The sequence below is a fragment of the Natrix helvetica genome (assembly GCF_964273705.1).
Source record: "Natrix helvetica genome assembly, chromosome: 9".
NCBI classification, from domain to species: domain Eukaryota; kingdom Metazoa; phylum Chordata; class Lepidosauria; order Squamata; family Natricidae; genus Natrix; species Natrix helvetica.
In genome coordinates, this window is record NC_138560.1 from 22,156,769 (window position 1) to 22,171,575 (window position 14,807).

The following is a 14,807-nucleotide window of genomic DNA, read 5'->3' on the forward strand; positions in this document are numbered from 1 at the left end:
TGCTGGGTATCAAGTTCTTTGTTTCCCTTCTGCACAGCTTCTACCCCCCCCACCTCCGCCACTCCACCCTCCACAAGGTCCAGTCTCTGTGAGTTCTTATAGATTTGGACTTGGTTCTCTTTAATTTCTTCTTTCATTTCCTTTAATTGTTTCTTAATTTCCTCCTGGCCCTGTATAAGTTGCTGAAGCATTTGTTGCAAATCCATCTCTGTACTCTTAGGTTGCATCAGTTCTGTAATCTTTGATTGTGTGGCAGGACTGGATGTTGCAGATGTCGGGGCAGAGGTAGCAAAGCCAGGTTTTCCAGGGGGTGGTCTTTTAGGAGACATAGTTTATAAAGTAAAGAGTTCAGTCAGTATGGAGAATGGACAACTGAAGAAGCAGAGCAGCCAGATGAGTCCAGGAGGCAGAAGATCCAAGCAGAAGAGAGTTTCTCTAGTCAGTCTGGCAATAGAGAAAAATTTTCCCCCCAGAGAGTTCAAAGAGTAACAATCCACAAGAGATTCTTCTGGGTGGCATGGAGACAAAGACCGGAAGCCTGAATTTTAAAGGTGGAGTCAGGTTTCACAATTCATGAAGACAACGGAAGTGTGCCATCTTGCCCTGCCAGCTTTGGGCTCAGAGGCATAACAGAGTTTCAAAAGTTCCCAAAGTCCTCAGATCATCAATAAGTTATGGAGTTAGATTCAATGAAAAGTCACTTTAGCAAGGGTGAGGCTGCATTGGTTGGCTCTCCCCCCTCCTCCTTCCCCCGGGGCTGAGAGCAAATTGTTCCAAGCCACTTGTCCAAGGGGGGGGGGAAATCCCCCTCCCTCCAGCCGCGCCTCCAAAGCAATCCGAAAGTAAAAGTTTTAAAGAGCTGAAAAATCCTTCAAGTCAAGAAAGGGAATGAAGGGGGGAAGCGCCTCACCACACCGCCGCTGCTTCCTTCTATTTTTTCATTCTCCAGTCAGCCTGTTGCGAAGACGCTGCGCGCCCTCCTATACTGCTCCCCAATGCCTAGAGTGAAGCGGGGGCCCCCCACCAGCCGCCGCTGATGCAGGGATCCCCCGCCAAGCCGCTCCTCCGGCAGGATGCCTCTCCGGGGCGTCCTGTGCCCCCCAAGGAGTGGGGAAGCCCACCAGGGAGCCGGAGCGGGCAAAGGACTTGCCCGTTGCCGTCAGCCGCCAGAACCGGAAGTCCTCCCAACATGGGTCTCTTAATAAATTAGAACTTTGAGCAATACTTTGCTTTGGACTCTGATTTACTTTTGAATGCTATTTGGAACCCTGACATTAACCTGAATCTCCCTTAAAATACTTTACCAGCTTCTCTGACCTTCGGGATGCTGCCTGGATCGCTGACCCGAACTCGGGTGGCGTAAAGACTCAGGGAAGATGGAGGAAGAGAATGTATGGCAGATATATGACAAACTAAAATTCAATGCCCTGTTTTTCTTTTATCATGGTTTGCATTGCTGCTGCCTCATTCCCCAAAGCTTGGAAGGTGTTGGATATTCAAGGGAGAAGGGATTAGAAAATGGTAGGAAAAAATGTCCTAAGAGGTCAGTTTGATAATGGAACCAGTTACCAAAGGAAGTGGGGGGGGGTCCTCATTTCTGGGTGTATCCTAGCAAAGGTGGTATTCAGCAAAGCTCACTTCTTCAGCTTCAACCGCAATAATACAGGGGCAAACAATAGATACAAACTCAAGGTAAAGCGGTTCAAACTCGATTGCAGAAAATACGACTTCAGCAACAGAGTGGTCAACACCTGGAATGCTCTACCCGACTCTGTTGTTACATCCTCAAACCTCCAAAACTTTAACCTTAAACTATCTACCATGGACCTCACCCCATTCCTAAGAGGTCCGTAAAGGGGGCATGCACAAGCCCCTCAGCTTGCCTAATATCCCTGTCTTACTGCCCCCATTTATCTGTACTCACTTCCTTTGTTCGTGTTTATGTTCATACCTATACTTGTTATCATGTACATGTTTGACAAACAAACAAACAAACAAATAAATATTATCAGGAATGCTTTAATTTAGATTACTGTATTGGGCAGGGTAGTGGACAAAATGGCCTGAAGGTTCCTTTGGATTCTTGGATCCTAAGATTCAAATTCTCAGTGTCTTCCTGGTCCTAATGTAACTCCTTCCCTACTACACTCCCCTGCTGCTGAGACTGAGAAGAAGGACTGGCCCAAATTCCCCCAGGAAGCTTTTGGAGCTAAGGGAGGATTAGAACTGGGGTCTCAAAACCTTCATCACCTCACCACATTGGCACACATTTATTTGCACTTCACCAAGTTTCCAGATTCTGACTTAGGAAGAGGACTTCACCTGTTAAGGTTTGGGCTCAGCTAATGGCTAAGCAACTAAGATGCTGAGCATGTCAATCAGTTCAGCAGTTCAGCGATTCAAATCCCTAGCACCACGTAATGGAGCGAGCTCCCTGTACTTTTCCCAGCTTCTGCCAACCTAGCAGTTCAAAAGCAGGTAAAAAATGCAAGTAGAAAAATAGGGACCACCTTTGGAGAGAAGGAAACAGCATTCTGTGCACCTTTGGCATTTAGTCATGCTGGCCATATGGCCACAGAGACATATTCGGACAGCGCTGGCTCTTTGGTTTAGAAAGGGAGATGAGCACTGCCCCCTAGAGTTGGGAACAACTAGCACGCTTGTGCGGGGAACCTAACCCCTTTTAACCCAACTTTCCTTCCCTCTTATACAAGAGAGAATCACGGAATGATACTATCGTAAGAGTCCATTGAGTCCAACCACCTGTTCAGTGCAGGAATCCCAAACCAAGCATCCCACAAAGATGGTATCCATCCTCTGTCTGAATCCATTCAATAAAGGTAAGTCTGTCACATGTCTGGGGAAATGGTTCCCTTATCAAAGAGGTCTTACATCCCCCCCCGCATTTAATTAGGTCTTCCTTCCTGGAACTTTAGGATTGGCATTCCAAATTCTGTGCTCTTGTATGATAGAAAAGAGGTTGAAGCTAATCATAATAATTATCATTGAGGTGATTTATCCATGGAAAATCCTTTCAGTCCAGGGGTAGGATTCAGCCGGTTCACCCTGGTTCGGGCGAACTGGATGTCAGTTTTGCATCCAGTTTGCTAAACTGGTTGTTGCAAGAACTGGCTGGCCTCTCCCATACTGCCTCTCCCGTCCCAGAAGAACAGGGCCCGGGAGGAGTCTCTGGGAGGGCAAAAAACGCCCAGATGTCCAGAAACGGGCCCATTTCTGACCTCTGGAGCCCAGGGAAGGCCATTTCGCCCTCCAGGAGGCTCAGGAAAAGCCCCCAGAGCATGGGGAAGGCAGAAAAGACCCCCCTGTGGTGCAGGAGGCTGAGTAGGCCATGCCCATCATGGTCACACTCATCCAGCAACCGGGCTGAGAACTGGTTGCTAACTTTTTTTTAAAAAAGAATTTTATTGGTTTTTACAAATATTTATAGGAAGGGGTAGGTAGGTATACAAAATTTTGACAGCTACATCATGCGAAAGGTAGAAATCCCCCCAAATCTCACAACTTTTACAGAAAAAAAAATAAAGATCAAAAATTAAAAGATAAACATTGGCAGCTTTTTGTTTTACATTATATCAACAATATATTCAATCATCTTATATGTCACTTCCAACAATTACATTATAACAACAATTGCAATAATATTTCAAACGTATTTTTGTGACCTGAGTGTTCTCGATGTTGCTTCCTCCCCCCCCCTGTCCTCTGGCAGAGCCACGGCCCCTCCCTCCATATCTTGTGTACTGTCCCCTGTTCCATCTAGAAAGGCAATGTGTTTTTTAATGAAGGCCTCTGCCTCCACAACTGTGTTGATTCTAATTCTATTGCCCTCCCAAAAGATCAACATTCCTTCTGGCAATAACTATCTAAACCAAACTCCTTTATCATATAATTTCTTTGATAAAGAGGAATATTTCTTCCTCTTATCTCTTACTTTCTTCGAAATTTGTTTAAGAATGGCTATTTCTTTGTCTTTATATTTTAATGGTCCCCTCTCTGAGCTCCTAAGACCTCATCTCTTGTAGGCTTTCTAAGAAATTTAATATGTACTTCCCTTGGAACGTTGTGTGTTAGTTGCTAACATTTTTGAATCCCACCGCTGCTTCAGTCCTAGCATTAATGCAAACCATGCCCAGTTCCATAGCTCATGATCTTCTATGTCTGTTCCAGCTTTTCAGTATCTTTCAAAAAATCCAGTGTCCAGAATTGTCAAGTGTCAAGTACTCAAGATGGGAGGCAGCAGATGCCAAATAAAATACAGCTAATGTAGCTTATAATTTGGAAATCATATTTTTATTACTACAGTCTAAAATGGACATATTTGTTTGTAGCCGGATTACATTGGTGATTCATATTCAACCCTCGAGGTAACAAAGATTCTATTTGTGCATAACTAGTGTCCAACTATAACTGTGGGTTTAACTTCTTTCTCACCGTGAAGAAGTCTGCATTTGTCTCTCTCAGGTTTCATTCTGTTGTTTTCAGAACATTTCGCTAACCTCTTTACATCATTTGGAGTTTTGTTTTTGTCTTTTCCAATTATGAGTTGGGATCCCCCAGAGGATCATGAGAAACCTTGAGGGCAGAATCACATTTTTTGGCGCAATTTGAGTGGGAACACTGGCCTAACTCCCTCCAAGATATGATTCTCAGACAAGTTGTGATACCAGAAAGCCCTGTGTCCACATGACACAATAACTCTTGTGGATTCTGGCTTGGACTAACCCATGTTCTCCTCCTTTTTCTTCTTGCAGATTTATCCTGGTCTTCAGCTGTCTGATTTTATCTGTGTTTTCAACTATTCCTGAGCATCATACATTTGCCAACGAGTATCTCTTCATCCTGGTAAGGGAGATCTCCTTCTTCTTTCTTCTTTTAATTTATTTATTTGATTTGTCAATCATTTACAAGACAACAGGTATTAGAATAAACATGAGTATGAATGAAATGGGGACAAATAAATGGGGACAGTAGGACAAGGATGGTAGGCATGATGCACGCCCCTTACAGACCTCTTAGGAATGGGGTCAATAGTAGACAGTTTAAGGTTAAAGTTATGAGGATTTGAAGATGCTATTTGAAGAAGTTATGGGCATTTGAAGATTCTTCAGCAACCTTCTGGGATTTTCTCCTAATGTTGTTTGGTTAAAGCCAGACTGAGTCATTTGAGGTTACACATGATGTTCTGAGAATCCAGACATTGTCTCAGCCTATTGGTTGAATGGTGGTTCTTTGGGCATTGCATGGGAAGGGACTCACATGCATTTTGCTTTAGTAACTCAGCTTTACGGTTCAATGTATTGTGAACCCAACTTCTCTGTAGGTAAGTAGGGGGAGAGAAGTTCTTTCAGTCTTTGTTTTTAATTGCTACAAGAGGGGGGTGAGGTAGGGTAGGTTGGTGAAGAATATTTGCTAGGATTCCAAGACAGCATGGTGTCAGGCCTGCAGTCATATTTTCTTTTCGATCTTTGGCCTGCCACACTTTCTATTATTCTGCTATGCATTTTCTATTGTGGGAAAATTGGAGGGGGGATTGTACGGAGTTAGATGCTATGTAGCCATAACAAAATTCTTTCTAGAAAGCCAAGGTCATCCTTTGTCTTTGCACCTCTGCACCTGATTGGAATTGGATGGGTGGAACTGCCAGCATGGCAGTGGAAGATGGACTTGTGGGTGTGGGGGCAAGATCTTGAACTTTCAACTGGATGGGGAAAACCGGGAAACTTTCAGATTCGGGTTTTCCCAGATGTGCCAACATGGCTCTCTTAATAAATTGGAACTTTGAGGAATCCTTTGCCTCGGACTCTGATTTACCTTTAGATGCTATTTGGGACACTGACACATGGTCTTTGCAGTTGTTGTAAGCACCCTTCCCACAAATACACTCAAGCTAGAATCACATCACCCAGGAAAGTTTGGTCACTAAATTGGTTTAATTTTCCTGGTTCGCTCAATAGCAATAGACTAATATACTGCTTCATAGTGCTTTTATAGCCCTGTTGTGGCCTGCCAGTGGCCTGCAGAGCTGGCAGCAGAGTTGGACAGGGAAGAGGTTGGGGAGGAACATGGGCCAGTCCTGGAGTCTGGGGAAGGCTCGGACGAGGACTCTGCGTCAGTGGTGGGTTCCTAACCAGTTTAGTACTGGTTTGCTGAGAGGGTGTTTTGCCTTTCATTATATATATGAAATGCTTATACTGTATATTAATATAAACTTCTAATATTTATGTGTCTTAATATGTAGTATTTATTCATTTTGCTGGAGTGGCTCTGTTGAGCTAACACCACGATAAAAACGGTCAACAAAAACAACCATTAAAAATTTAAAAAGCCCAGACGTACCATCTGCTTGTCAAGCCATATCATAGCCTCTTCCAAGATGGGTGCATTTAGCATCCTAGCCTGAATGCCTGAGGGAAAAGCAGGTTTTTTAATGCCGTATAAAAGGCCAGCAGGGCTAGGACAAAAATTGAATCTCTGGAGAGTTGAGACTCCGTTCCAAATCATTCAGTTTCAATTAACCTGTCATCCTTCTCAGGTAAACCAGACAAGAAACAGACACGATGAGCTAATTCAACGTTATTGTAAAGCTACATTAACAGAATCTTGCAAGTCTGAATGTAGAAATCTCCTGCCCTCTCTTTTACAGCCAGAGAAATTAGCAAGCTTATTTTCTGTATTTCTTTTTCTGCCCATTTTGCAGCTCCCCCATTCTTATCTGGCAATTCTCTAGTTCCCCCTCCCTTCTCCCAAGATCTTTCCCGCGTATTCTCTCTAGTAATGCTATGCTGCTAACTAGGGCATACAAAAACTTTGCCAGACCTACCCTTGAATGCTGCTCACCTGCCTGGAACCCACACTGCATCTCGGACATTAAAACATTAGAGAAGAGTCCTCAACTCTGCTCGTCATAAAATTCCTTATACCACCAGGCTTGAAATTTTAGGCCTAGATAACCTTGAACTATGCCATCTATGTTCTGACCTGAGTTTAGTGCACAAGATAATCTGCCATAACATCCTACCTGTTAATGACTACTTTTACTTCAACCACAACAACACAACACAACACAAGGACTATCAATAGATACACACTAAATGTAATCTGTTCCAATCTTGATTGCAGGAAAAGTGATTTCAGCAATAGAATAGTAAATGTGTGGAAGACCCTACCTAATCCTGTTGTTAGTTCCTCTAACCCCACATACCTTTGACCTTAAACTATCTACCGGGGACCATGTTTCTTAAGAGGTCCCTAAGGGGGCGTGCATAAGCGCACCAGCGTGCCTACCATCCCTGTCCTACTCTCCCATTGATATGTCCTCTTTTTATGTGTTTATGGCTATGTTTGGTTTATTTATATCCATTTATTTGTATGTTTTCATACTTGTTTCCTTGTACTTGCTGATAAACAAACAAACAAACAAACAAATAATAAATAAATACCATTACACCATTATTCCAAAGAGTATTTCTGCAGTACATCGTTACTGTTAAGGGTAGACTTTTTATTCATTTTGCACAGCATTATTTTAACCATTTTAAACACAAGTTAATTTTTTTTAAAGCAACTACCCCTGTGATATCCATAAACATGAATGGAACTTCACACTGTCAAGGTGCTGTCATGACTTTTTTTTTACCATATCCAGCTGGGCAAGGTTTGTCCACTCTGGGAGCTAAAGCAGGAATAGCCACAGAGGTGGAGAGCCCCCTGGCTGAATAGGAGGGGCAGCCCTGCAGGAGTTGCTTAAGCTGTTCTGCACTGCCTCTCTGAATGAATGCATACAAGAGCTTCTTTCCTTCTCCAGTGGAAGCACCACTTTCCTGATGGATCTTGGGCCATCCTGGACTGAGAGGAGGCTCCAGTAGTGGGATTCAATTTTTTTTACTACCAGTTCTGTGGGCATCGTGTGGCTTGATGGGCATGAATTGATGGGCATGGGAGGGAAAGGATACTGCAAAATCCCCATCCCCTCCACACCCCACTAACCTGCTTTCCAGCTCCATTCTCCTGTGCAGGGCAACAAAAGAAGACCCAGCCAATCAGTTGGGACTCGGGAGGCAGCAAATAGATGTGGGTGGATATACCGGCTAGGTGGTATTTGCCAACTCTCCAAACTACTCAAAATTTCCTCTACCAGTTTGCCAGAACCGGTCAGAACTGGCTGAATACCACCTCTGGGAGGCTCCATTGTGAGAACCAATCTTTAAGAAATGAAAGCAGATCTTCTCGAGCTGGGACAATCCAGTTGGGTGGGTGATGATAAGAGATTCCAGCAAACTCATAGAAATTCCAGCCAAAAGTCTTCGTTGGCCTTGAAAGAAAGATATCCTGGAAAGTTACTCATTGGAACGCCTTGAGAACATTGGATGAACTCAGTTCTTCTATTGCCCTTCTCCTTGGCCTCTAAAAGGCTGCCTGAGACACAGCATTAACTTAAAGAGTTTAGTCTGCAGGACGCCTAGTCTGCTGTTAAAGTCGGATGCTAAGTTTGACTTCTGGTAACTTTAGGGACAGATCTGTGCAGCTTTCTTGGAAACAGCATTTTATGGAAGAGATAAAATCTCCTCCTGAAATGCTTTTGTTAACTTAGTTTTCAAGAATCCCCAGTTTTGCTTCCAATGCTGGGATTTCATCGTGGTCTCCCATCCAAGTCAGAGGCACAGCTTAGCTTCTGTGTTCAGACCAAGTTGAACCAGTACTGCCTTCTAGTGGCTAATATATAAAAATACAGACATAAAGAGGGCACTACAGATAGTTCATGAAATTCAAATATTTTGGCCACCTGATGAGAAGGAAGGACTCCCTGGAGAAGAGCCTAATGCTGGGAAAGATGGAGGGCAAAAGAAGAAGGGGACAACAGAGAATGAGGAGGCTGGATGGAGTCACTGAAGCAGTAGGCGTGAGCTTCAATGGACTCCAGGGGATGGTAGAGGACAGGAAGGCCTGGAGGAACGTTATCCATGGAGTCACAATGGGTCTGACACGACTTCACAACTAACAACAGCAACATATAGTTCTTGATATACAATCACAATTGGAATTTCTATTGTGGAGTGATGTCATTGAGTTACACTCCATTTTATAACCTTACTTTCTGTGCTCATTAACTGAATCACACACTGGTTAAAAGAAACTATCTTTCACCAGTGACTTTGCTGGCTGAATGCCCTGCAGGGAAGGTTGCAAAGGGTGATCATGTGACACCCCCTTCTCTCCCCCCCACCCCCGATGCTGCAGCTGTTGTAAATACATGTCAGTTGCCTAGGGTGTGAATTTTGATCATGTAGAGATGATTGCAACTCTGAGGACTGGTCACAAGTCATTTCCCCCCCCCCCAATGCCGTCATAACTTCAAATGCTCACTGAACGGATGGTCGTAAGTCAAGGACTACCTGTAAAGCATTTCAGAAGGACGAGGTAACCCTTTCCCGCTCCAGTGCAGCCCCTCCTGCTATTAGATTTCCCAAAAAGGAAATCTCCCATTGGCACTAATGAAAGGTTAAGGCTGGGATTAATAGCTATGTGTGGGCGCAAGTTAAGAGGGGAGAGACTGATTTGGCAAGGCCAAAAAAAAAAAAAGGAAAACTCCATCCTCAATCTCACCGTAGACATGTTGCAGCCCCAAAACCTCAGCTACCTTCCAAAAGAGACACTCAAGCAGAAGAAAAGCATACTTTGTGGCAGAAGGAGAGGAATGCAAATGTTTATTAGATCTGCTAATTATTGATTTATTTATCTAGTATTGTAGGGATGAATGGCACTTTTTGTCACAAAGCAGCAATTTAACGGCACTTGTTCCAACTGACTTACCACAAATTAAAGACAGCGAGAGTTTGCGTCTGGGCTTGTTTGCAGAGGGATTTAAGAAGCTCCTGCAGAAATGGCAATTTCAAAGGCCCTGCAAGGCAAAGGCAGCAAGGGCAATGAGGTGGTACTGATTGGGGAAAGAGAATTCCTCCGAGAGCTTTGGATGATGAAGCTGGATAAGTGAACATAATTGGCAGGGAGGCGCCAGGAAAACAGAGTGATGGATGAAGGGGTGGGAGGAAGCTCGGTCTGCAATTAAGGGACAAGGAACTGGGAGAAGGTTTTAAGGAGGAGGCCCTGCCAAGCAGGGAGAGGAAGGACACCAGATGGACCTGATAGGATTAGAAAGTGAAGAGGCCAGAGAGGAGACAAGCAGGGACGTGCGGTCAGGGGAGGCAGGGGAGGCAGAGCCTCACCGCTCTCATCATGAAAAGAAAAAAAAGGGAAAAGGGAAAAGGTGCTGAGGAGCCTCGGGGAATGGAACCACATGAGCAGGAGGGAGGTGCGGGAGGCTCCTCTAGCCTCAGCCTCCCTCCTGCACACGTGGTCCCATTCCCTGCCTTCTGTCGGGTTCTGACGCCAGAGCTCATGGTTCCAGCGGGAAGGGAAGAAGGAAAGTCCCATTTCATAGAAGAGATTGGCTGAAAAAGAAAGACAAATTATTTGGATGTTTCAGCCATCAGCACAACCTGCTCGTTTTCATCTGCACAGGGGGAAAAGAACAAGTGACAGTTGGAAGAAAAGGAAGGAAGGAAGGAAAGAAGGAAGGAAGGAAAATCTCAGCTGAAAAAGAAAGACAAATTATTTGGATGTTTCAGTCATCAGCACAACCTGCTCGTTTTCATCTGCACAGGGGGAAAAGAACAAGTGACAGTTGGAAGAAAAGGAAGGAAGGAAGGAAAGAAGGAAGGAAGGAAAATCTCAGCTGAAAAAGAAAGACAAATTATTTGGATGTTTCAGTCATCAGCACAACCTGCTCGTTTTCATCTGCACAGGGGGAAAAGAACAAGTGACAGTTGGAAGAAAAGGAAGGAAGGAAAATCTCAGAAAGAAAGATATCTCCTTTTAAGCAACTTTCCCCCAAACTCTCAGAAATAGCTGACGCTGGTTTTCTTCTAACTGAGATGAAAACTAAATTAAGAAGGTCCGTGTGACTTTCCCGTAGTAAGCAAAATAGGTACCTGTTTGTACAAAAATAGAGAGGGAGGTGACAAGGAGGCCATAGCTGACACTGCAGGAAAACAGGCCCTTTTTCTGATTCATGCAAGGAGGGATGCAGCGAGACCAGTTGGGGGGCAAGTCTGCAGGGCCAGGTTCTCGCATTTCCCATTGGAGCAGGAATGATGGACATTTGTGCCCATTTGTCCACCATCCAGGAGAAAAGCCAAAGTCCTCTGGAAGAGCCTTTACGTTGAATGCAAGGAATCCTACCTTAATGCGCAGCAGCTTCAGGTATGACTAGGAAGAGGTCTCCATTAAGAATGAAAAATAATAGGAAGCATCCGTTACTCAAAATAATCAGATTATGCATATACAGAAATAGTATATAATAGCCTCAGATCTTTGCGTTAACCTGTGACAAAGAACTGAGGAATAACTGGAAACACAGAAGAGAAGAGAAACTCTTGATCCTGGAAAGACATAAAAAAGGATGCCAGACGAGCCTGAGAGGATGGAAAATTGCAAAATTGGTTTCTGGATTGAGTGCATCAATTTAATGCTGTCTTCAAAAGGATAGATTGATTGATCCTTGATTTAGAATCCATCTCCCATCATCCTTAAACCTGGACTGTATTGACTAACCAGATAAGAAGGAGAACTCTGGAACAAGACAGTTGAACTCTCAGTTGTTATGGATTCTCCTTCAACTCTCTTGTCTTCTTCTGTTTGTTCTGACTGAGGCTTCCCAAGAGCAGGAAGTATAGACTTCTTCTACTGACCAAAACCCCTTTTTATTAATTGACTGTGAATTCTGCTCCTTCACATCCAGCAAAGTCTTTCAAGAGAGGATTTACAGTCACAGACCTTACCTGGCTTGGAGAGCTGCCAGGTCGATATCTGCAAAACTTGGCAAGGAGTCTCCCAGAGTCACAAATGAATTAAGCGAACTAATTGTCTCCTGCAATTCCACTTCCCTTTTGCTCCTCTTTTACCTCCTCTTGGAGGGGCCGTTCATCATCCACCTGTGGCCTTACACCCAAGTCGACCCCTGTTCTTTAGCTGTTCCCTTCATCTGGCAACTCTGCACATGCACACACTGGGAACAGGCGCCAGCTGTTCTTCTGCCTCACTGATGTCTGACTCTGAAGGCAGCTGATAACTGGCATATGGCTCTGGCCCCCTCTCTGCCTCCAACACAGAGCCCTCATGAGAGCCTTCCCCAGACTCCAGGACTGACCCATGTTCCTCCCCAACCTCTTCACTGTCCGAATCTGCTGCCAGCTCCACTGGCCACTGGCGAGCCACCACACTGTTCCCCCCTTCTCTCCAATGGTCTCTTCCAGACCTTAAATGGTCACTTTGTGTCTCATTGGACCTGAGCTATCCATCCTTTGTAGCCTCCCATTTACCTTGAGCAGTTTACCCGAGTGAGCATTCACAACTTCCAGGGGATTCAAGGGAGGGCAAGTCACAGTTGGTATTAGCCCCAGGTAACATTTGAAAAGGCCCCATCAGGAGAGCAAATTGTTCCCCAGGGAACGTTGCATCCATGGAGGCCTTTGCATGCCACGTTTTCTCCTGACGTGTCCCCAAAATGTCTGCTCAAAAGTAAATTTGCAGCAGCAGCATGAAATGCCACCCTTTGCTCCAAAGATGTCTTTGCTGAGGTCCAGCCTTTGTGTGGGGAAGATCAATGAGTCGCAAGAGCACATTTATATTTAGCAAACAGCTCCCTATGCCATCCTGCCCTTTTGGAGTCCTCGTTTCTGATTGTGGCCTCTATGCGGTCTGGTCAAAATGCTGGGTCATTAACACCACGGTGGCAACTATAAAAGAGAAGAAGAGAGAGGAGAGAGTTCCTTGATAAGAAGAACAGAAGTAGAATTTTATCTGATCTTTCTCCGTGACAAGTTTTTCCAAGTCAGCGGAAATTCATATTGCTGAATTTCTTTGGAAATGGGCAAATGTACTGCATTTGTACCTAGTACCTAAAGTACTGCATCCAGGTTTGGTCACCACACTATAAAAAAAAGTTGAGACTCTAGAAACATTACAGAGAAGAGCAACCAGGTTGATTAGGGGACTGGAGACTAAAACATATGAAGAATGGTTACAGGAACTGGGCATGGCTAGTCTAGGGAAGAGGAAGACCAAGGGAGACATGATAGCACTCTTCCAATATTTGAGGGGCTGCCACAGAGAGGAGGGGGTCAAGCTATTCTCCAAAGCACCTGAAGGCCAGACAAAAATAATGGATGGAAACTGACCAAGGAGAGATTCAACCTGGAAATAAGGAGGAGCTTTCTGACAGTGAGAACAATCAACCAATGGAACAGAAGTTGCCTTCAGAAGTTGTGGGAGCTTCATCACTTGAGACTTTCAAGAAGAGATTGGACTGCCATTTGTCAGAAATGGAGTAGGGTCTCCTGCTTGAGCGGGGGGGGGGGGTATTGGACTAGATGACCTATAAGGTCCCTTCCAACTCTGTTAAATCTGTTAAATGGGTTGTGAAATTCACATGTTTTCCTTGTGGTTAATTCCCCCAGCCTTTGATATCCAAAGGTAGAATATCTTTCCTCTTTATCTTTTTAGTTTGTTTGCTACCTTAAAAATCTAGAAAAATGTTTTCAAAAGGAAAAGAAAGAAGAGAATGGCAGACAGATGTGGCAGGACGAGGGAGAAAAGTTAAAAGGGAAACAGCAAAATCATCACATTGGTTACATATGGGAAATTATTCTGCCTAATTTTTCAAGGCATGCTTAAACCTTCAGCACACTGAACAATATTGATTCGTCTTTGTGCTACATCAATAAAGAGTCATTTTGTCAACAAAAAACAAGCCTGTATTAACCATCCTGGATATTAAATTTGGACTCACACTGTCATTACGACATTGAACAGTAAGCCCCACTCCTGCCCTCAACCCCCCACTGTTCAATTAAATGCTCAAGTCTCCCTATAGTAATGCATCCATAAGTCTTTCGTTAGTAATTCAAAAGTACATTCACATCTTTGAAGGTATTGATATTTTTTGACCAGCTGAACTCACGGATGGATTTTGAATTGAAACAGGGCAATGTTGGGACAGGCCCATCTCATATGAGTAAGTCTCCTGTCAGCCATTTACACTTTTCAATAATAAGGGAGTTGTGTAATGATATGGGGCAATAACCTTGGGAGATGGAAGAAAGAGTCACAAACTGGACAACTGGCATGCAAAATATATATCATCCACAGAAGAGGTGAGGGTGTGGGAAACAGAGGTGGTATTCAGGAGGTTCTGACCAGTTGTGGAGAACCGGTAGCAGAAATTTTGGGTAGTTTGGAGAACTGGCAAATACCACCACTGACTGGCCCTGCCCCCATCTCTTCCCGAGTCCCAGCTGATCGAGAGGAAATGGAGACTTTGCAGTAACCTTCCCCTGGAGTGGGGAGGAAATGGGGATTTTGCAGTAACCTTCCCCTGAAGTGGAGAGGAAAAAGGGATTTTGCAGTAACCTTCCCCTGGAGTGGGGAGGGAATGGAGATTTTGCAGTAACCTTCCCCTGGAGGGGGGAGGGAATGGGGATTTTGCAGTAACCTTCCCCTGGAGTGGGGAGGGAATGGAGATTTTGCAGTATCCTTCCCCTGCCATGCCCACCAAGCCATGCCCACAGAACTGGTAGTAAAAAATGTTGAATCCCACCCCTGATGGGAAACATTTCAGAAGGGCCTCTCTCTATTTTTCCAGAGAGTAAAAAGAAAGGATGAGAGAAATACTTCGATTCTGTTATTATAACTCTACAATAAAGATAGGACTAGGATTTGTTCTGGTGCTT

The 14,807-nt window shown here is 44.3% G+C and overlaps 1 protein-coding gene across 2 annotated transcripts in view; it reads left to right on the top strand.

Moving 5' to 3' along the window:
• KCNQ4 (potassium voltage-gated channel subfamily Q member 4) overlaps nt 1-14,807 on the top strand; it is a 138,613-nt gene that overhangs the window by 78,354 nt on the left and 45,452 nt on the right. For both annotated transcript variants that reach the window (XM_081962804.1, XM_081962805.1), the window contains exon 2: nt 4,773-4,863. In XM_081962804.1, the coding sequence (XP_081818930.1) occupies nt 4,773-4,863 (91 nt within the window). The remainder of the gene's footprint in view (nt 1-4,772; nt 4,864-14,807) is intronic.